At 38.0% G+C, this 21,568-nt stretch overlaps 2 protein-coding genes across 6 annotated transcripts in view; one reads left to right on the top strand and one right to left on the bottom strand.

The window, feature by feature from the left end:
- The window catches only part of sbno2b (strawberry notch homolog 2b), a 61,384-nt gene extending 60,349 nt beyond the window's left edge, over positions 1-1,035 (bottom strand). For all 3 annotated transcript variants that reach the window (XM_026159743.2, XM_026159746.2, XM_026159748.2), the window contains exon 1: positions 877-1,035. The gene's annotated coding sequence lies outside the window, so the exon portion shown is untranslated. The remainder of the gene's footprint in view (positions 1-876) is intronic.
- tm6sf2b (transmembrane 6 superfamily member 2b) lies at positions 252-16,273 on the top strand. Of its 3 annotated transcripts, none has more exons than XM_026159753.2 (12): positions 252-270; positions 6,118-6,179; positions 6,410-6,530; positions 7,851-7,954; positions 10,191-10,288; positions 10,454-10,557; positions 11,203-11,285; positions 11,711-11,835; positions 12,416-12,517; positions 13,447-13,539; positions 15,151-15,270; positions 15,921-16,273. In XM_026159753.2, exons 3-12 carry the CDS (start codon positions 6,451-6,453, stop codon positions 16,155-16,157), a joined length of 1,146 nt encoding a protein of 381 aa, XP_026015538.1. In that variant the 5' UTR covers positions 252-270; positions 6,118-6,179; positions 6,410-6,450; the 3' UTR covers positions 16,158-16,273. The 3 variants fall into 3 exon arrangements, with proteins under 3 accessions (XP_026015538.1, XP_026015537.1, XP_026015536.1); XM_026159752.2 differs by lacking the exon at positions 252-270 and adding an exon at positions 4,674-4,691; XM_026159751.2 differs by lacking the exon at positions 252-270 and having other exon boundaries at positions 6,050-6,179.
- Positions 16,274-21,568: the final 5,295 nt, after the last annotated feature.

The following is a 21,568-nucleotide window of genomic DNA, read 5'->3' as shown; positions in this document are numbered from 1 at the left end:
GTAAGCAGCATTTTTTAAATAAGCTGAAAATACAGCTTGTGTTGATAAAAGTGGACGCACTGGTTTCAAACAGCACAAAGGAAAACAGCCAAAGCTCTGCGTACAGTATCACTGCCACTACTGTTAGCTTAGTGAACGACAAACGACATATCTATTACGGAGTAACAAACAAACCAACACTGGCTTCTGAATATTTCTAATTAATATGCTTCGTTTTCTTACCGAAAAATCGCGTACGACTGCTGGTCAAGAAAACAACGATTAGGCAAAGTATACCTGGTTTTACTTCACTAAAATCAACCATACTTTGTATAGCTCATTGTGCTAGCTCTGGTAGCATAGCTCATAGCCTTTTTCCGACTTTGGGTATGCTCGTTTTACACTAACATGCCTGGCACTTGTATGTTATTGGAGAGAGAATACACTCTAGTTTAGTACATAAAATATCAGTTTGTCCAGATTTGTGTTAAAATAGTTTTTGTAGCAACTGCTACCTGTTTCTCTTTAAATGATAAAGATAGCATGGAAATTTTTATTGACCCAAATTACTTGCTGGTTGGCTAATATTAAAGCGATAGCGTGTAACTCCGTAACACGCTAGCTAAGATAGCCACCGGACTTTCTCGAACACAGCATAACGAAGTAATTAACATCGCTATGTGTGTTTTATTTGCTCCTAACTTCCATGGGTTTCATGACATTACATGTATATCGATAACGTCCCATTCGTTTAATCCAGTCCAGGCGCCGAAGAGCCGGCGTAGCCCGTCGTAAAAAACGTGCGCGCCTAGGAGAGGCTGCCCTGAACGCATCTTGTTATAAGGCTACTGCCGATGTGTCGCTCGCATTTTCCCAATATAATCGAAGTACACTTACCGTTGACGTGTTTCCTATTCTCAAACCAAACCCCGAGCTCACGGCCTGATTTTGATCGAAGACTCGCGTCAAAGTAACAGAAATAGGGAATTTTATCCAACTTATTCTTCGTAGTTGTTTTCTCCACTTCCTGATTGAGACGCTGCCATTTTGAACAGCGAAAAAATATTTCCGCCGTTGTCGTCACACACAAGAGCCGCTCGTTCAGATCCCTTGAGGACTCTGCTTGTTGATCGAGAACAGAAAACAGAAGAGCACAGAAATAGATAAGTGTTTGGCCCACCTGAGACAATGCGTCAAGTTAGACAAAATATATAAAGCGGTGACAAATGAGCGCTCAGCAGTTATAGCTAAGTTAATAAACAGCTGGCCAAGAAATAAATACTAGTACCCTAATAATAACAAGCAGCTCAGTCAAAGGTATGCAGATGCTGAAATTCAGATCGACTATCTGATAAATAAAAAAAATATTTCATAGTTTTAAAAACAAGTGTAAGTCTACAATAAACCAATATAAATAAAAATAAATAAATAATACCGACAAACACAGTTTTCACTGGTTTAAACAATATGTAACTTAATGTAAGTGTGCATTAGGTTATAAAAGTTTAGAGGTTAAACCTCGTAGTGCTACATCACCCCAACAGACCACTTTGCGCTCAGGCTGCAGTTTTAGGCCTTTTATTCTGTTGAACCAGCTCCCTTTTTGGGAACAGACACCTTCTCTGTTTTTAAGATTTGACTTAAAACTTTTCCTTTTGATATAGCTTATAGTTAGGACTGGATCAGGTACCCAAACTCCTCCTTAGTGGTGCAAGAGGCCCGGGTTGCTGGAGGCGTCCCATGATGCACTGAGGGTTTCTTTTTCACTTACTTCTTTTCACTTTCTGTGGTTGTACCCACTCTGCATTTAATCATTAGTCATTATTAATCTCTGTCTCTGGTCCATCATTGTGCTTTTTGTCATGTCTACCCCATCTCACTCCCAACCGATCAATGGCCGAGGGCTAACCCTCCTTCAGCCTGGATCTTTAAGAGGATTTTTCCGTTAAAAGGGAGTTTTTCCTTTCCACTGTTGCCAAGTGCTTCCTCATTGGGGCATGTGTGATTGCTGGGGTTTTCTCTATGTTACTGTATTGTCTTTACCACACAGTATAAAGAGCCTTCAGGTGACTGGTGTGATTTGGTGCTATATAAATAAAACTGAATTCTTAAAGTATGTCACTTTAAACGGTCTTGTTAGGCGCTATGTGCATTTGTTTTGTTTCAGCTGCAGTTTTAAGAACTAGGTTTAACCAGATTCTTTATTTTCATATATTAATTAATTAACCTATTTTACAGTTTTTCCCTTCCATGGACCAACATTCTGTGCACAATCCCTACTGCTACTCTTGCAGGTTCAAGTATTACTCCTGAAACTGCTGATAATCATAAATGTAAGAAAAGTATGATTTATTGCTATGTTTTTATGCAGTTGTTTTTTGATATCCATATGCTTATATGTAGGGTGTATATGTCTCTGTTTTTTCCTTCTTTTTGTGAGGTTATTGATCCAGCCGTTGAGTTTCTACAAACATGCTCTAATTTTGCATCTTTGTCATGAAATAACCTTCAGCGCACATTAAAGTTGAATGTTTTTTATCTCCGTGGGAGAGTTCAGAGCTCTCATAAAGACTCCTGTAACTAGAGAGTGTAACCGCTATTTATAAGCCGGACCTTGTATTTGTGTTATTTTGACTCTGACTTATTTTATTTTGTTTGATGTGTTTTGATGTTACATTTGATTTTTAACAGTTGGTCTCAAGGGACCTCCTGATTAAATAAAGGTGTAATAAATAAAATGAACAAGAAAAAGCACTCCAAAAGGAAAAAACCTCTTCCACAGCAGCCAGTTCACTGGACAGTATTCACTTTTAGGGAAATAGTATTATATTTTTATAGCCATTTTTTATATATTATATTCATTATATTAATTCATTTTGTTTTCTTTGTTTATTTTAAAAGTACTTTAATAGGCCTGCAGTGAAAAAAGTTTTTTTTTTTTTAAACTGTAGTAAAAACTGCAAAAAACAGTGCAAAGTGCAGGTTTATGTGCAGGTGTATAGCATTAATTTCATTGTTTAGTAAAATTAGTTAAAATTTTAAGTAATAATCTTTTTAATGAACAAAAGGTTTTGATCAGAAATTTATTTTGTTTCCTAAAAAACAAAAAAAATGTATTCAGCAACATCGCACATCTATTCAAATTGTTATGTATTTTAACAGTTATAACCTCTTTCTGTAAATTAACAGATTCATAATAAAATCAATAAACTGTACTCGAAATTATCCCATGCCAACCCATTCTTTTCAGTCTGAAAACCTATTGTCATTTTTCAGTAACATTTCGAGCGTTTAAGAAATGGGTACTTCATCATGCTCAGAATAATGCACTTCAGCAATGTGTGTGATGTGGGCAAATGTGTGTATTGTGTTGACAATACACACAACACTTATAAGAAACATATAAGGTTATAAGGTTTTTTGTCAATTTTGGACCAATAAATTATTAGGTTGACCATGCAAATTTTAATGAACTGTTAATACAACTGTACACAGCTATAAAGTTTTAGCTGAATTAATTTAAAGCTTTTAAAGCTGTCTTCTTAACAGAGAATGACAGAACGGATGCACACAGATACTACCAAAAACTTAAACTCCTTGGCGCAGGTAAAAAGGATAAATCAGGAATGCCTTGAAGGAATTTCTTGAAATTTAGCACAAACTTTTGTTTGTAATGTAACACTTCCTGATTAGATTTTGGTATGCAAAGGTAAAAGTGTATGTACTGCCTAAGACAACTGGAAAAGTTCAGGCTGTCACAGGTACTCTTGCTCAGGTTCTACCTCACCATTCATCACAACAGCTTTCACCACTTTATTGTTTGGCTCCTGAGCTTTGCTGTAAGTGTAGAAATACAGTAAACTGGGTGATGGGCAGTATAAATACTTGGTTGCCGGTTACTCCATTTAACAGATGTAAACTCTTCCCGGAAAAAGAGGGCAAGGGAAAGGTCATCAGAAAGTTGGAGCTCTGACAACACCTTCATCCTTTTTCTCCCCCAGGACATAACCATCATAGAGCACAATATTTAAACAGTTTCCATGTGTTGTTAAAACATTTATGCAATATCATCTAGGCTAAATACCTGCAGTCCAGCCACTTTTATTCTCTTTGTTTCACTTAGACTCTAGGGTAAATTATTCTGTTTAGTTTATTTTGTCATAGTGTGAATATATTTTGCTTTTAACTCATCTCTTTGTTGCTCTTTTGTTTTTAACTATGAAATAAGGTCTAGGCAAATGCAGCTGAAAGATCAGCGTCAGCATCACTTCACATAACACGCTTTTAGCCTTTAGTCATGCACTGACTACTCATGCATTGTCATTCGTATATGTTTGTGTTCTATCAGAATCACCTTTATTAATCTAGCATAACCTTTAAATAACCTTTTTATTACAATCAAACAAAGGTATCACTTCATATGAGCCTGGACAGACATGGACATAAATTCCAACCTGACTGGCTGGCAGTGGCATATCAACCATGATGTCACACCACTTTCATTTCAGCAGATCTATCAGACTACTTCCCCACGGACAGTTATTCTATAAAAGCATGTTTCATTTAAGATGTGAAATGGAGTACATGCTCTTCTTCCTCCTGCAGGTCACTCTTTCATTTTGGTATCAGTCTGTCCATCCTGTGATATTGAACAACGGAGCTGGAAGAGATCCAGTTGTTTCCAGCAAACACACATTGCCACAGCCTTCCTGGTAAAACTGCCTTCCTCTTATTCCCAACAATAGAGGTTGGTGGGAAGCAAAGGGCGATGTGTATGTGTGTGTGTGTACATTTGTTTGTATTCAAATTCACTCTTCTTTTCTTTTCTTTTCTTTTCTTTTCTTTTCTTTTCTTTTCTTTTCTTTTGGAAAGATACTGGCAGGGTGGTGCTCTTTTCTTTCTGTCAAGTATTCTTGTTCTCTCTTGTGTTAGCGAGGTGGTGGTTGATGATACAGTATGTGAAAGCAAAATAAAACCTTCATGATGCATTCTAGTTCTTTACAGTACTTTGGCTCATCTCTGAAGGTGTTTCCACTTAAGACAGTTACTCATTCCTCAGCTGATTCACTGTCCAGTAACAATAACTGCAAAGTCTCAGTTTCTGCCATAATACTCTGAGCAAATGCTGACTGATGTGTGCATCATTAATAAAAATCTGCTCTATGTCAAAGTTCAAAATGAACTGTAGTTTCTCAGAGTTTATTTGCACACAAACATAGCAGGATTTTATTTTATTTTTTTAGCGTTTGGCTCACCCTAGTGGAATTTTTCTGACAATGCTTTCTTTGACGTGAGCTGGATTATAAAGTTCGAGACCTCAAAAGCCCAAGCCGTTGTGCAAAAACACATAAAACCAGGCCACGGCACACAGGCATAGTGAGGATTTGGCTCTGTTGAGAAATTCTGATAATTAGTAGAAAAAGAACTGCGGAAACATTTCCTGTCTACAGTCTTGACTGTATGTCACAGATTAACGGTCTGCAGCAATCCTTCTTTTGACAGGACTATAGGAATGCTACGGCTCCTTTCTTTCTTTCTTTCTTTCTTTCTTTCTTTCTTTCTTTGAAAATTTGCAACTCGTTGAAAGCAAATGATTTACTTAAATAGAGCTCGGTGTATGCAGTCCTGTTTCAGCAGAAACGTGAATGTCACTCCCTATCAAATCAAATGCGCAGAAGATACAAACCTTACAATTAGGGTCTATTTTCTTGTGGGAAGTTTGCGCAAGTTCTCAAATGCTATTTGATGTGCAGACATTTTCATAACTTTAGAGTGTAAAGGGTTCATTAATTGAAATCAAATTTTGATTTAGCTTTTGTTCAAGTCAAGTCAATTCAATTCAATTCAATTCAATTTTATTTATATAGCACCAAATCACAACAACTGTCGCCTCAAGGCGCTTTATATCGTATCAGTTCAACACTGTTGTATTGTATGTCTGAGTATAGAGAAGGCATATTTCATATAACTAAGCATTAAATGCCTCACATAATCAGTATACGTAAGCTGAAAACGTTGCATGGCCTAATATGGAATGTAGGCCTATTATCTAATACGACTTATGTAAATCTCTGACAAAACCAAATTGCCCAACTTTCCCCCCAAAAGCTTCTTTGTTACCACTCATTCTTTCCCCAGTAAATGCCATGTCTGCCTCGGGCCAGCAGTAATTTGATTAATTCACCAAACGTAGCCAGACGGTAAGACCCTGCTCTCCTTCTTTTTCATTTATTTCACTGTTAAGGTTTCATTTTAAATGATACTTTGTGGAACTCATTCATCTAATTTTGCTTAATACCATTTAATTTCAGTTTTCAAGTTAATAATGTGCTGATGTTATTAATATTGGCTCAGTCGACTATTTAAATTTGTTTTTATTGCTGGATGAGAATGCTATTCACTTATAATTGCATTATATTTTCATCCTTAGTGTGAATCCTGCAGGGAGGGCGCTGAACAGCTATTGAAGAGATGGAGATTTTTGTCTTTCTATTCTCATTTTCCGCCCTTGGCATCCTCTATGCCATGAACACCATCTCTGAGCTTCAAGAGTAAGTTATTAAATGTACTGATTTCTTATCACCTTAATACATACAGTCTTTCCCATGAAATCATTGTAACACGTTATATATTATTCACTCACAACACATGCATTTTTTTAAACTATGAGAATAATTGTTAATATACAGTAATGTTAGAAATCCTTCCAGTATCACTGGGTGACAGCTGGTATACTTTTCTACCACTAGAGGACTCTGTAAGCTTAAAACTCAAACTGCATTAGTACTGGTGACTGTGATATACAGTATGTATAACAAGCTGAGGAATCCTTGACCATATTCAACCCCGTACATTCTATGACATCAGTTTAAAGAGTGTATATGCTAGTTGTGCAAACTCTTTAAAGCTAACATTTCTTGAAGGGAAAGGAGAAACTAAAAGGGAGCAAATAGAAGGCAAAGTTTGTGGGCATAATGATATGACTGATATGATGATGGGGTAATTGCTTTTCTAAGCTCTAAGGAATCACGTTCTCATTCAAGGCGTATCTCTTGTGCCTGTTTATTAGGATACTGTCTTTATAAGATTGTCAGCAGCTGATGGATAAACATTATAATGCTTTAGCCTGAATAAACAAAGATGGTGATAATATGCATGTTTTAGTCTTCCCTCACCCACAAAGCATTTCAGCAGAATTTTTTATTCTTCCTATGTGAATATGTCTCCACACAGACATTTATTTATTTATTTGCCCATGTGGACACTGACAGTCAATATGGACTGCACAGAAGAGTTTGATAAATTACTCTTGACATACAATATGCCTTGTGCTCTTCCACTCCACAAACAAACGGTATTGTGTGCATAAATCTTCCTGTACTGTTGAATTGGAGGGGTAGCTAGGGAGCATGCCTTTGCTCTCATAGCATTTGTTTTCCTTCTGTGAGCACACACTGTGAGTTTTGTGAGGATGCAATGTTGTTTACTAGGAGATACCTTGAGCACATTAATCTTTTCCAGTGTAAGGCGGAGGTACCTTTGACCAGTAAACATGGAGGGCAATGCTGAACTAACATGGCCTTAGCTTGCTGCATCCCACACCTCTGCCTATGATTGATTAAAGTTTGTAAAGATGTGCTTTTAGCTACTACACCAAGAGAGATGGGATATAGCAGATGAATACTGACTGTGGGAAAGTACGTACGTACGTATATATATATATATATATATATATATATATATATATATATATATATATATATATATATATATATCAAAGATAGCTTGCTATCTAAAAGCATCAGCAGTGAGATTGTGTTAAAAAAATGGATATTTTCTTATGACACATTGACATTTCTCTGTTTCCACAGGCCTTATGTGATTCTGGAGATTGGTGTTGCTGTGCTGGTGATTGTGTTTCTGTTCTACTTCCTCATCACTCGTGGAAACGCACCTAAAGACTTCTTATTCTTTGGTAATCAACGCAAATATGTGCATTTCTCAACTTACTTGCGTTGCATTTCCAAATACACTATGGAATTTTAATGACTGCTATGCATTGTTCCAACTCCCACAAAAGGATTTACAGAAGCGTGAAAACATGAATTGTATTCAGTGTGATTTCACCTGATATGTTGAAAGCAGCTTAGACTGATTAGGCTCAGAGCAACGTTTTACCAGGCTTTTCTAAAGCGTGACTGACCCAAACGCTCCCTGCAGACTGACAACCCTCACAGCTCTTGCACTTACTTAACCTTTCAGCTATTCTTTTAAAACTGAGTTTTTGATTGCTTCTTAAGAAAAAAGGTCACAGCTATTTCGTAATACAGGACACGGTCGTTGCTCCTGTATAGTAGAATCTGGATTGCCCTACTGACTCAGTCTGAATAATTTGAGGACCTTTGTAGTCACTTTGGTCATATAACAATAGCAGCTTGTGCACTTTTCATGCAAGTTTAAAGAATTCTAAAATATTTTGTGCTGTAATGTGAATTAGTGTGACCGGTCAAACTGAGCTTCCTCTCTACCCCAGGGTTCCCCCCTCAAATTGATCCCTGCAGCAGATGCTAGGGGCTAGGCTATTTGGGTGGAAATTTTAAACTATTGGCTGTGGGTGCTCAAGGCAGTGCTGGTATTGTCTATAAGAGCCAAAACATTAAATGAAAAGAAGTGGCAGGCTTTTCTCATTGCTAGAGGGCCACAATCTCTCTGCTATATCACCTCTTAGATCTCAGAGATAATCCTAGTGGAGCTCCTCAGGATTACATGAGGGAGACAATATGTGAAACAGTGGTTTCTGTATAAAAACACAGATTCTGCAGTGGCCAGGTGGTAGATCATTGTAATGGCTTTCACAGGTGTTCTCTTTTAATTGACTTAAACTGCAGACGTGTATTTTTTTCTATATATCAATGATTATACCCACTTTATCCTGTACAGAGGGCTGTAACCTGCACATATTAGTACTGGGCAACATGAAAGTTTGTAACTGTGATCCAGATAGTCAGCTAACTTACAATGAAACAATAAAATAAAGTAGAAAACCAACAAAAAACCCAATAAACTTGAGGCTGTTCATAGATGTATGAGAACCTGGAGAATAACCACACAAACACAGAGAAAATTTGGAAAATCCACACAGAAAGGCTCTAGTTGATCAGCAGACTCAAACCCACAAGCTTCTTGCTGTTGTGCAAAAGTACTAACACTTGCAACAGTGCACAATGCATAAATGGAAGTACCAATCTAATCAGCAGTACAGTATGCACAAACAGCAGTTTGCAATGTGTAGAAGTTGGCTGTTGTATTTTATAATAACTGCTATGCTGTGCTGTAGAATAGCAATCATTTATTCTGTCACAATAACTCTACCAGATGGTCTACCAAAAGTCATGCTGCTGCTCAGTGGCATTCACAATCACATCATTTCCAAGCCAATTAGATCACGCCTAAGATAAAATCTGGACATCTGGAAAGGGAGTTGCTGGTCAATTGTTTTATAATGAAACATACTGTATGCAAATGATACTGAATAGCACATTGCATTCTGTTATTTTAATGCTGCAATATGGGTCTAAAGCAACACTTCAGACTTTGTAATTTCTCAAAGAGAGCTTGAATAGAATGTAAACTGTAGTATTAATAATAGTTCATAACAACAGTGTTATTGTTACAGTTTATATTAATAGTAAGCCCTCCATGCCAATAATGTGTATGTGTGGCTTCATTCTTAAATATTATTTGCTAAACGAGACCTTTCAGTTCTCCTGGGTCCTTAACCTAAGGACAGAAGTCTGTTCACCATGGACTCGATTTAAGCATGCACAGTCTACCTCGTTGCTCAAGACTTAATTTTCTCCCCAAGCTGTTCCATTAATCAATCACCTGCCATTTGAAGGAAAACCTTTTAAACAAAAAAACAATGAAAAAGGCTCAGAAAATCTAGAAAGATTTGATGTCATGTTCTAATATACTTTAATTTATAGAGGAATTCAGGTGTCAGAATATGCAAAAAGAGTAACTTTTAATATCATAGTGCCTTCAAAGCGAGCAAAGCTGCTTAACCTTCCGAGTTTTTCAAGGTTCTAAAGATATTGTACACTACCAATTATCACCTACACACAGGCACAGAGCTGAAATTACAGGGCTTCTGGTATGAAGCACACAGGTTAGCCTTTTAAATATCCATTAAATCATTTTTTCCCCCACAGTTTTTGCTGAGTTTTCTTTCACATGTATCATTGACCTGACAAGTGCTCTGGAATATGATGGCATTATTTCTGGCTTTATGGAGTTTTACCAGAAGACGGTAGGTTTTATTCTTATTCTTATTATTCTTATTTATTAACATTTAAAATTCTGAAATTCTAAAAAAAAAACAAAACCCAACAAACACCGATCAAAGCACAAATAACCATGTTAAGCAAACATGATAATAATGCTGTGAGGCATGTGTACAACTTCTGTGTTTCAGGGAGAGCCCTATCTTGGAACGTCGTATGGCATCATGATGTGTTACTGGGATGGAATAGCACACTTTATCATGTACCTGATGATGATCAGCAGAATAACAGACAGGTGGGTGATGCTAAAATCACATCACATAATGTCTGCATTAAATGACAATAGAAAGATCTACAGGGTAGGGTCCCTTTCAAAATGCGAAAACACACACAGGATGGTATGAAAACTGTCTGTGTATACAGTCTAAAAGCAGTAGGAATGCATTTCAGTGCAAAGATAAACTTTTCTTTTACAGCATATGTCAAGCTTCAGGCTTATCTTTTTCCTGTATTTGAGCTTTTCTAAAGAAATAGTAACTGAGCCAATGATGTGTTTCACTTTAGAAATTCATGGGTGGATTTATCACATAAATCCCAGACAACGGCTCGAGAAAAAAAAGATAAAAAAAAAAGAAAACAAAAAAAGAAAGCCTCCTCTTGAGTGAGTTAGTCATAAAGTGCAGCCAGTGAGTTCAAGAGTTCAGGGGGAGCACAGCCTTGGGGATGGCGCTATCATGGATATTAAATCCTCTTTTAAACAATATCAGCCTTTTGTCACTTTAGAAAGTGAGCTAGGCATTGTGTTATCTGTAGGATGGATATGAGAAGTTCTCAAATATCATTTATTTAAACTTACCCAGCCTTGAAATTTAACATATAACTTTCCATCTCATTTGATCTCTTTGGTCTTTTTTTCTGTATTTTTCTGTTTCTCTCACAGGAAAGCCTACCGCACTCTGGGCCTGTTCTGGGCTGGCTCTTTGTGTGCCAACATGAGTGTGTTTATTGTCGGGATAGTGGCAGGTGAGCCGCATCTTCAATCCGCTTTCTGTCTGTCCCACGATGACAAGCTTTAATCAGGCAAACATCTGCCCTGCCTTGTACCATCAGTGTCACAGTTCAGCCTGCCAACTAAACACACATGCCCCGTGTCTCGCCTGCCATCACAACCTCACAGAACAAAGCAGCAAACAGACTTAAAGCATCTGTTGTTGGCATTTCAAACTGCATACATAAGCGTCAGAAGCCCAGACTTGTCTGGAGGCAACGTGATGTTCGCTCTGTTATGTTAGCATCGATACGCTGCACATCTCTCTTTTGCCTCGAGTATCACAATTGAGGTTTTAATAGAAAGCTTAATTGCTCATTTACATTAAGATGTTTACAGGCGGTGTTTGTATAGTTAAGTGCATGCTGACAATAAGTGTCTATCTTTCTCTTTGTGGCAGGTAAATATGGGTCAGAGATCCATCCAGCCTTCTGGCTCAATTTTCTCTTTCTTTTGATGCCTGTTTTGGGAGCAATCGTTCTATTCACTCGGGCAAAAGATAGACCGCTTATTGGTGGATACAATGTAAGTACAGAACATGAATAATTAGACATTTATATGATTGTGGAGGGCTTTAGAGGTGCATTGTTGCTCAGGTGAATGTGATCCAAACAATGAAAAATCTGTGCGACTATTAGTGTAGTTAGAGTGGTGTGCTTGCTGAATCTGTTAGTTTTTTAAAAACAACAATTAAATCTCAGATTCTTGCATTTTCTATCATATTATGTAGTATTTTGTTCCAGTTGAGTCTTAAAGGGCCTCAGTTCTGCAGATTTCCAGTTCCATGCCAATTTATCTCACCGGCACCGTTCCTTTAACTCAGCTTTCTGCTTCCATGCTATCCTCACAGTCAGAGTTGATAAAAAAACATAGATGAAGCTCAACATTTAGACACCTGAGCCATGATTGTTTGATTGCACATTTATTTATGCCAGGGGGAAGCTGTATTTGAGCTATAACTTGTTGTGGTCTTCATTTCAATTCAAGTTAGGCTGACTTAATTTAAAGCACCTGCAATCAATACTTTTCATAGTGAAGGAGAAGGAGGTGAATATATTTGTTTTGAGTCCTCTTCACATATCGACAAATTCTTAACATTCCACAGGCCCAGCATGCTCAGAGCCTGAAGCTGATCTGGCGTCCTTTGGACATCATTCTGCTGTTTCTCCTGATAGCTGCCATGGCCTTCACCATCCTGAGAGGCTTGGTTAGTATGTCATATATAAAATTTTAAAGAGATTTTAATGAAGGACTACAACTGTAGTTTTAAAAGAAAGTGAAAAAAGACAACAACTGATAAGAAGCATCATCTTATTAGAAAAGCTGGAGTTAAAATAATAGTATTTTTATAAGACATATAATATGTAGGTTATGAAGTGCTTGTCAGGTCACATCTAGTCATATGATCTTTCACCCTGGATTCAGTGTATCTCGTTTCTTTATTGGTCTTTTCTGTGACTGACTTAAAATAGCTCAGTAATCATACTCCTTAAGCCTGGCAATACAGCAACTACCTATGTAAATCCACATTAATTGACACTGATCACATTTCCTCCTTCACATAACCAAGAGTCCAGTTTATTTTATGCTAAAAGCTCTAAAAAAGCAGGCATATTAACATTTATAGAAGTCGACCAGCTCTTGTTATTACTGCGATGTCGATACTTCCAGGTCACTTCACTCAGTTGGGAAACTTTCTAAACAAAATTGACTGTTTGAATGCAGGCTGACTCCTGGGATATTCCCCATTTTATATTTTTTTGGACACTCCTGCTCAAGGTGCAGTCAAACAACTCTGACAGCTTCTTCACTCCTGGAAGACAGACAGACTTAAAAAGAGGGTAGACAAGAGAGTGGGAGATTTAGAGAGGGTGTGACACAGTGCAGGCAGAAACTCACGAACCCCTCAGTATACAGTGAATAAACATGTTTTCCAAAATGTCAAACAATTCCTTTAACCATGCTCAGTGCGTTATTCTGTTTAGTCACATTGACAAATCTTCTCTGGATGTTCATTTTGCTATTTTGACAAGGGAAGAGAATCGTTCAGATCTACGCATTGGTATTTTATGCTTTTCTCTTAAACTGAACTACACTGTAAGGTTTTTCTGTTGTTATGTTGTTTGCTCTCTGTAGGTGGCTCTGGACTCTCCACTTGAAGCCTGTTTCATATACCTGAAGCAGTATGAACCTTACCTGAAGGATCCTGTGGGCTACCCTAGAGTTATGGTGGGTGTTTTATTTTCTCACCACACTCAGCCTTTCTGCCTGCCGTTGCTGGAACACCTGAAAGCTCTTCTCCAGTCTATTTTAAATAACAAGCCACATAATGGACCTCTGCTTTCATGGATCTCACTATGAGCGTGCTGGAAGCTTGCCCTTATCTCCCCCACTCTTTCAACTCGCAGCTGATTACAAGGCCCTTTTTCATCATTACAGCAATAACGAGCGTGGGTTGAGAGGCCAGCGGATCTTTGTGTCTGTCTTTCATTTGGTTAAGATGGATAACACATTATTACTTTGACGGGCATTGGTCTGCTGTCTTTTTATTTTCTTCCTCTGACCCTGTGTAGCCGTGGGTTTTGTTGTGCTTTGTTTGGCATACATGGCTTTGTCAATAGGTTATCCAAAGACCTTGTCTGGACTGCAGTCCAGGCACAATTGAGAGTCAATGATCAGACAGATGAACCGCATGCTGAGAACTTGATAAGGTAATCCCTGCCCAAAGCCTCCCATCAGCATCTCGCTGGGCGGGAGGAAGATGCGTGTGCAGCATGTGGAAGTGCGTCTTGTTTAGCAATGTTTGCAGATCTGCGTTTGTGTGTGACTGCCAAGGCTTCATGGGCATGTGCAAAGAAATCAAATGAAGTTTGGCTTACCGGGCAATCCTGCTCAGTTTCTGAACTAACCGACCTCTTCATTTATTGATGATGATGAATGATATGCGACAGATTACTGTGGCTGCACTAAGAAGGCATTTCAACAAAAGACTGAAGGGCATATATGATTGGCTTTCAGGCCCCGAGCTCAACTCATTAGAATTCATCTGGACCTAAGACCGAGAATGAAAGGAAACCGTTCACTGGTATAATTTGAGGCTTTTATAAAGTGGGAAACAGGCTTTCATGCACCAAATATTTTAAGTTGAAGGTCAAGACTCTCTCTGTAACGACCCTTGTGTGGAAATGGTAATTTGTGCTGAGGGTGCAAATTTGTGTTAGAGAGCATGCATAGCTGAGAAGCAGCAAAACACTGCAGTGCTAAAGTTAATGATTTTAGTATTTTCTTTTGATTATTTTTGTCTCTTCATTTTAATTATTGAATTAATTGTACATTCATCCAATGTATGCAGTTCAACTGTGGGATAAAAGGTTAAATTAACCCCCAGGATATAACTGGAAGGGACAAAGCGGAGTATTTTAATTGTGATACCTGCCAATACTAATTCTCTTAGGTTTTATTTCGATTAGTGCTACTTTTCTGCAGCACATTAAAGGGCGCTCTGTGTTTGCATTTTGAGGCTTAAGCAGCCCTCTTCTGTATTCACTGTGAGTAGCTGAAGTGCGATGTGGGCCAGTGGAGACTGAGGATGTACTGTATTAATTGTCTGCTGGACTGTTGGTCAGGGCTCAACAACAACACTGACTGACAGTGATGGAAGAATCTTTCAGCTCTGTTGGGCACGTCCAACCATATCCTGAGCAATATATCCTGGAATATACAAGATATTATAGACAGAGACTACCTACTGTGAGAAAGATACATTTTTAGTATTGTGAGATATGATATGAAATCATATTATTAGACTAATGGTGCAAGCTTTTTTTTTTTTAACCCTAGATGCTGCACCTGTTCTTTTATGCACTACCCTTGCTGGGTGCTTTTGTTTATGGTCTCCTCAAGCCTGGGTGCACATGGATGCCGGACTGGACCATCTTTCTTGCCGGAGCTATGATCCAGGTAACGCCACCAGAGGACAGACTGTAAATAAAGAAAATTACTATGAATACATAGTTTAAGCTACAGGTCTTTGAATACTGATGCAAGATTCACTGACAGTTTTCTGCATTGGAAGCTGCTGCGATAATTGCTGCCTTTGACCTATTACAGTTTTCCATCTGCCGTTTATGTTAAATAAGAAGCGGTCCAACACATGTCAGGGCAATTAACTCCATCTAGTGAGCTTTCATCTTTCTAAAAATGACCTGGACAAAATTGATCCTTTGAAGCATATTCTCTGTAACAAACAAGCTGGTGGTGCTTTCTCTCCATATTGCTCTGACAGAAAAATTGGAGCCATGAGAAGAGAAACTACTTGATTAAAGCCTTTTTGCACACTCTCTGTCTTCTAAGCCAACTTCCAGTTAGACATAAAGACGACATTTTCAGATGTCGTTTATCTTTTTTGTTAGTAGCTTTATCTTGTGTATTTTAATAGACTAATAACAGTGGAAAAATTTGTTTATAATTTTTGGAAAGAAATACTGAGGCATCAAGTTATCTGTCATCAGTGTGGAGAGAGATTAAGAGACGAGTAAAAGCTGATATGTAAAGTAATGTCCTCCTATATGCAAACAGTTTGACCTCTTTCTTTCTCTTTCTCCTTTCAGTGCCAATGGTCCCACATCGGGGGATTCCTTCACCCTCGCACCACAGCGCCGTATCGCATTCCAAGTGATGCTTTCTGGTTGGTGCTGGCAGCTAACTTGGTCTATGCAGCCACTCCCGTCCTTGTGGCCCTGCGGGTCTACAGCAACCCCTATTTCTTCCTAAAAATTGCTCCCTTCCCTGGGCAAACGGGTTTACCAATCAGCGAAGAGAAAGACACCAAGTATAAACTGAAATGATCATTTTTAATTTTCTCTGACCTTTGGAGGTAATTACTTATCTGATGATTCATGAAGAACTGTTTTCTTTGAAAGACCATGTTTCAAAATGCCAAAATACAACTTATTTTGCTGAATGTCTGTGGATTTATTGGTTATTTCTTTGCTTTCAGCATCTTTTTCTCATATTGTATGCATAAACAGTAAAACCACAAATTGGTCAATGTCAATACCATCATCTATACATAACCATGGCAGCAGAAAGCTTGTATAGGAAAAGCAGGGGTATTTGGAGCCACTTGGATGTATACTGAGACAACTCATCAGCTCACTTTTTTGGAGTGCCATAATAGGGGTTAACCCTTTTAGTTTATAGTAAAATATTTAAGTAAGTAACAGGTTGAATTTAATTAAGATAATGTGCCCACATGATGAAATGCAGACTTGGTGATTTCAAGACTATTCTTCTTGTGTTGACAAATATTGCATAGAGTAAAATAAAGTGGAGAGTAGAGCAAAACATCAATGTTTTGTCAGCTACTGAACGTGATGTGGCAGCTGGTGCATAGAAAGGTATCAAATGAGCCATCAGCTGATTTGAACTGTCACTGAGATCAGCCTGTGGGCTGAGCCTAACTACAACAGCTTGAACTAAAGCTTTATTCAGTTTGCTGAATTACACAAAATTAAGTACAGATATTCATGGCCTCAAAAGGATGAAAATAATCGGCAATGACAATCATTCGAGTTTTTCTCAAAAAAATAAAAAAAATAAAAGCCAGTTCATTAAAAATGTACAGGGTCCACAAGATCAGTGCACTACATCAGCCCAGCTTCTATGGACTTCTGCGCCCTCTATTCACTTATATTTGGCTGGTTCTTTGAAAATTAGCTTTTGTAGAAAACTAATTTGATTTGTAATTCAGTTCAATTCAATTTATTTATACAGTGCCAAAATCACAGCAACAGTCACCTCAAGGCATTTTATATTGTAAGGTAGACAATACTACGATAACAAATACAGAGAAAAACCCAACAATCATATGACCTCCTATGAGCAAGCTCTTTGGCAACAGTGGGAAGGAAAAACTCCCTTTTAACTGGAAGAACCCTCCAGCAGAACCAGGCTCAGGGAGGGGCTGGTTGGTGTGAGAGTAAGTCTGACTCAATGCAGAGATTCAATATCATATTACATCTTTTTACATAGATTTAATTTGACAGATTCACTGTCTACTCTGCACAGAATAACCGACATACCTCTTTCTTTACTGGCAGAGTACCTTTCGAAGGTTTGCCGATGTGTTGCAATTTCAAGCACAGTTTCACTACAAGCACTGTGTGGGTAGTTTTAAAGTTACAATTGGGAGATGAAGAATTAAATATTTGCTGCACCTGATGATTTTACTCATCGTTCTGGATGGCATTTTTGCCATTAAAAAAAATGACACGCTATGACCTGTAAAAGATACAGATATGCAGCAGGACAACGCTAGAAGAAAAACAGCCGACTCTTCAGAGAGGTGCAGAGCTGAGGCGTTGGACTGAGTCATAACACAGTCCAATCTTAACAAACAGAAAACATGTAAATAAAAAAGACTTACATTTCCTGAACATACCATATTCCCTCACAAATACAAACCCTTAAATGTGCTTAAGATATCAGAGAAGAGAGAAGTTTCAAAACTTGTATAAGAATAATATTTGATAGTATTTTTCAAGTTCCAAGTATTCCATATGGTACTTCTCTTTACATGTAGGGGCTGCTAAGAACTAATTTTTGATATTTTAATTTTTCACAGATGCTAAAATACAAATAAATACAGGGTACAAACAAGGAGAGCAGTGATACCTATTTGTGTGGACTGAATCCAAATAAAGCCATTATGGTGAAAAGAACACCAGTAATTTAACTCATGTTTTGCAGTTTGGCTCTTTTATGAGATCAACTGATGATCTGATCAACTTTATACATGTTTCAAAGTACGGAAAAACTTTTTATTATATTTTCGCACAAAAGTGAGATGTCACACTGAGCTAACTGACATCTTGCAGTATGCTATATAACTGAGACTCTATATGCTCACCTTTTCCCACCCAGCATCACTGGAGCCAGGGCAGATCATTACTCAGGGACTGAGTGGCAAGGATGTGCCGACAGCTGTTGTCACTCAGTCACTCTGGTGAATATACACAACTAGTTTTAAAAAGACATTCGTTCTCTCAGAATAGCAGGAACACGAGACACGCCTCTACTGTTCTGCATTCTGTCTGATCCTCGGTGCCCAAATTGCCAGCTTTTCATTCCATATCTGTTTATGTTCCTTGATCCCCTTTGTTTCCTTTCTGCTGATTGATGCTGCTGTGTGTTGGAAGTGTGTGGGCGGCTCAGTAAATAGTCTACTCTCATCATTGTCTTTTACAAAGACATCAAATGAATGACTTATGATTTGTGTTGTTTTTGTTTAGGGGAAACAAACACACTTCAGTGACCACCGGGCTCACTGGAGGAGGTTTGCTGACATTTAATTAGAAGAAAGACCATTGTTGAGATCCCTGCCAGTGTTATAACTGTGGGTTCTCAGAATGAGAGGCTTAAGAATAATTATCGCTTCAGCATGTAATGGAATTCACAAAACTATCTGCCAAATATTTTCAATAACTCGATGCTTTGAATGCAGTTCAGTCACATGAGCACAACGAACAGTGTTTCTTGACAGAGATGAAGGAGTTATTTATGTGGCTAGATAAAGCTTTTTGAAACAGCAGTGTAACCTTTCTTTCCATCCCCACCCCATCAATAACTGTAGCCCACTCACAAGTAATTATCCCTCGTACTTTGCTAAGCAATAGGCCAGCAGATAGGGAGAGAGGCAAACTCATTTAATTCGCTCTCGCTCAGCAGCTTTTTTACATGCTGAAGTGTGACATCGTTCCTGCTTGCACATTCGGTGCATTCTGTGTGTATGACACAGGCTTTAAATCAAATGCGGATACTCCAAACAGCTCTCTAATCCCATGATGGGCGTCACAGGGGATCTTTGCTGCAGATGTCTGCTCGGCTGTGCAGGAGGCCCAGGAGAGGTGTGGAGCAGTGAAAAATACAACTAAGCAATCCACACTGCAGGGGTGGAAGGACTTCCAGTGAGGTATCGTGATAAAATATAAATATAAATGTATATGATTTTATGAATGCATGGCACAACTTAAGTTAAATAACCAATTAATGCATGGCTTATGATAAAAGGAAAGTTTCACAGTTTACATAGAGCTACACAAATATTACCATGCTGAGTCAAAACACATCAAGTACATGATCAGCATGTGTTTCCCTAATCTGAACATGGTCCACTTGTTATTTGGTCCATGCATTTAATATGAACACAAACAAATAGGCTCTATTTGTTCTCATGACTCAAGCTCTCTGACTATTTATGAGACAGTGGTTGGTAACATGCTGCATACATGAAAAGGCATCAGTTAACTAACATATGCTTTGACTATGAACTTGAATTTTAACTTAGCGATATCTGCCATAGCCATCCCTGCCATACTAGATGCAAAGAAAACAGGTGACTCCTAACTTTGATAGTACTGATTTTCTTGAAATTGGTTTCAGAAAGTAGGTTTTAAATCCACAAAATCTAAGTCACTGAATCAATGCTGATGGACATTTTTGGCCAATGGTTGTTCAATTTCATTAGAGAAAATTACCTCCCCTCTAGGTAACAGTTAATCTTAGACAAAACCCTTAGTGTTTTAACAGTATCAGAAAAAGAATGCCTGGAGTGTGTTTTCCAGATTTTAATAGATTTGTAGGAGGATCATTTTTCTCTTCTCTGCTCTGAGGTCCCCGAAAACGAATAACTTGCATGCAAAAACCTTGTTAAAATTCCATGGATACAGGGCAGAGAATATTTTGTTCATTTGAGGATAATACATCATTGAAGAGCGGGTTAAAAAAATGCATCAAACAGCCTGTTAATGCTTTTGGTAACAGCCAGCTGTTGGCTCATGGCCTGAAAGCAAGCTGTCAGTGTTAATGCTGTCAACCTTCAATTTCCCCCATAAATCATTATTTAGTTGTTTGTGTACAAATTTCCCCTTTCCTTAATTTATTTATTTATTTTTGCATCTTATACTGATGCGGTTTTGATATTTCAGAGAGTGGGTGGGCACAAGTCACGCTTAAAAAAGACTTGAAAAATCCCTGATTCCAATAAGGCGATGTCATTTTGGAAGAAAAGAGACAAATTTATAACAAAACTCTGAACTTAAGAATTGATGTATTTTTGGTGGTTTGACTGTGATGAGAAGCTACATCATAGAGTAGAATCCCAGATGAAGGCAGGAGACATTGACTGGACCCCCTAGAGTCAAGACACGGGAGATGGTGGTTGAGCATAGTAAGCAGAAAGCTGAAGACTTTGGATGAGATCCCTAGGAAAACTTGGATGGGGTGGACATGAGAAGGGGGAAGGCTTACTCGGCAGACGGTCTAAAAGGGACAGTCACCGATTACAATCAATATAAAGAATTAGCTTACAGAGACACGGAATTGGACTTAATTGGTGATACTGAAATTTTGAATTTGACAGAGGATATGTGGAGAGAATATGAGACAACAGAGCTTCCTATGACAGACTTATGCATGTTCTTAACCAATTTATCCCACTGGATGAACAGAAAATTCATGCAAGTCTGAGGGACAAAACTTCTTCTTTGCACCTCAGTCTGATAACCTTCACATCAATAAAAATTCAGTCAATGGACAGCAAAGGCAAAAACTTTGCTTTCAAGTGAAGTTTTATACCATCATCTGATCCGTTGCAATTTTGTCTTTAGATCATGCACAGTAATTTTAGAGAGGCCTAAAGCTTTTACCTGTGGGCCCGGTCTTTGAACCCACACAATCTTTCATTTGCACTATAATCAACTATCTCTGTAAAAGTTTTTAAACTAATGATGCCAAGCTCCACCTTCAAATAGTTGGAGCCATATTTGAATTATATTTAATTATATTTCATGATATGCTCTGAATTCTGTAAGAACAATTCACATTCCTTGTGTAATGGTATGTCATTCATGTTAATTACTGGCCCTTCAATGCAACAAGAGAAAACCCAACAACTTGAGCTCAAAGTGCACTCTTTATTACCTTTCTCTTACTCAGCCATAAAGTTATCTAAGTGAATTTGATTTGTCTTGAATACAGCAATCAATCTTAATTCTCAGTCAGCATTTCATGCAAACAGTTTCTATTATTGATATTGATCTTGAAAAGAAACATTGGTTTGCCTGAAAGTAAATAAGCTTTCACCACATTAACTGAATCAATGTGACAGTCGAATAAGTGACACTCTAATTGGCTTTATAATGCAGAGAAGACGTATCCACGCACAGTGCACAATCAAATATGTGCTGCGTCATCGGAG

This window comes from Astatotilapia calliptera, chromosome 23 (genome assembly GCF_964374335.1).
Source record: "Astatotilapia calliptera chromosome 23, fAstCal68.1, whole genome shotgun sequence".
Classification (NCBI taxonomy): Eukaryota; Metazoa; Chordata; class Actinopteri; order Cichliformes; family Cichlidae; genus Astatotilapia; species Astatotilapia calliptera.
Note: the sequence above shows the minus strand (reverse complement) of the source record. Positions and strands in the feature narration are given on the sequence as shown.

Excerpts from the sequence above, each read along its gene's own strand:
- tm6sf2b (XM_026159753.2), top strand. The coding sequence starts at position 6,451 with ATGGAGATTTTTGTCTTTCTATTCTCATTTTCCGCCCTTGGCATCCTC. Across the intron at positions 11,286-11,710 it reads TATTGTCGGGATAGTGGCAG|GTAAATATGGGTCAGAGATC; the intron begins GTGAGCCGCATC and ends TCTTTGTGGCAG. Across the intron at positions 11,836-12,415 it reads CGCTTATTGGTGGATACAAT|GCCCAGCATGCTCAGAGCCT; the intron begins GTAAGTACAGAA and ends AACATTCCACAG.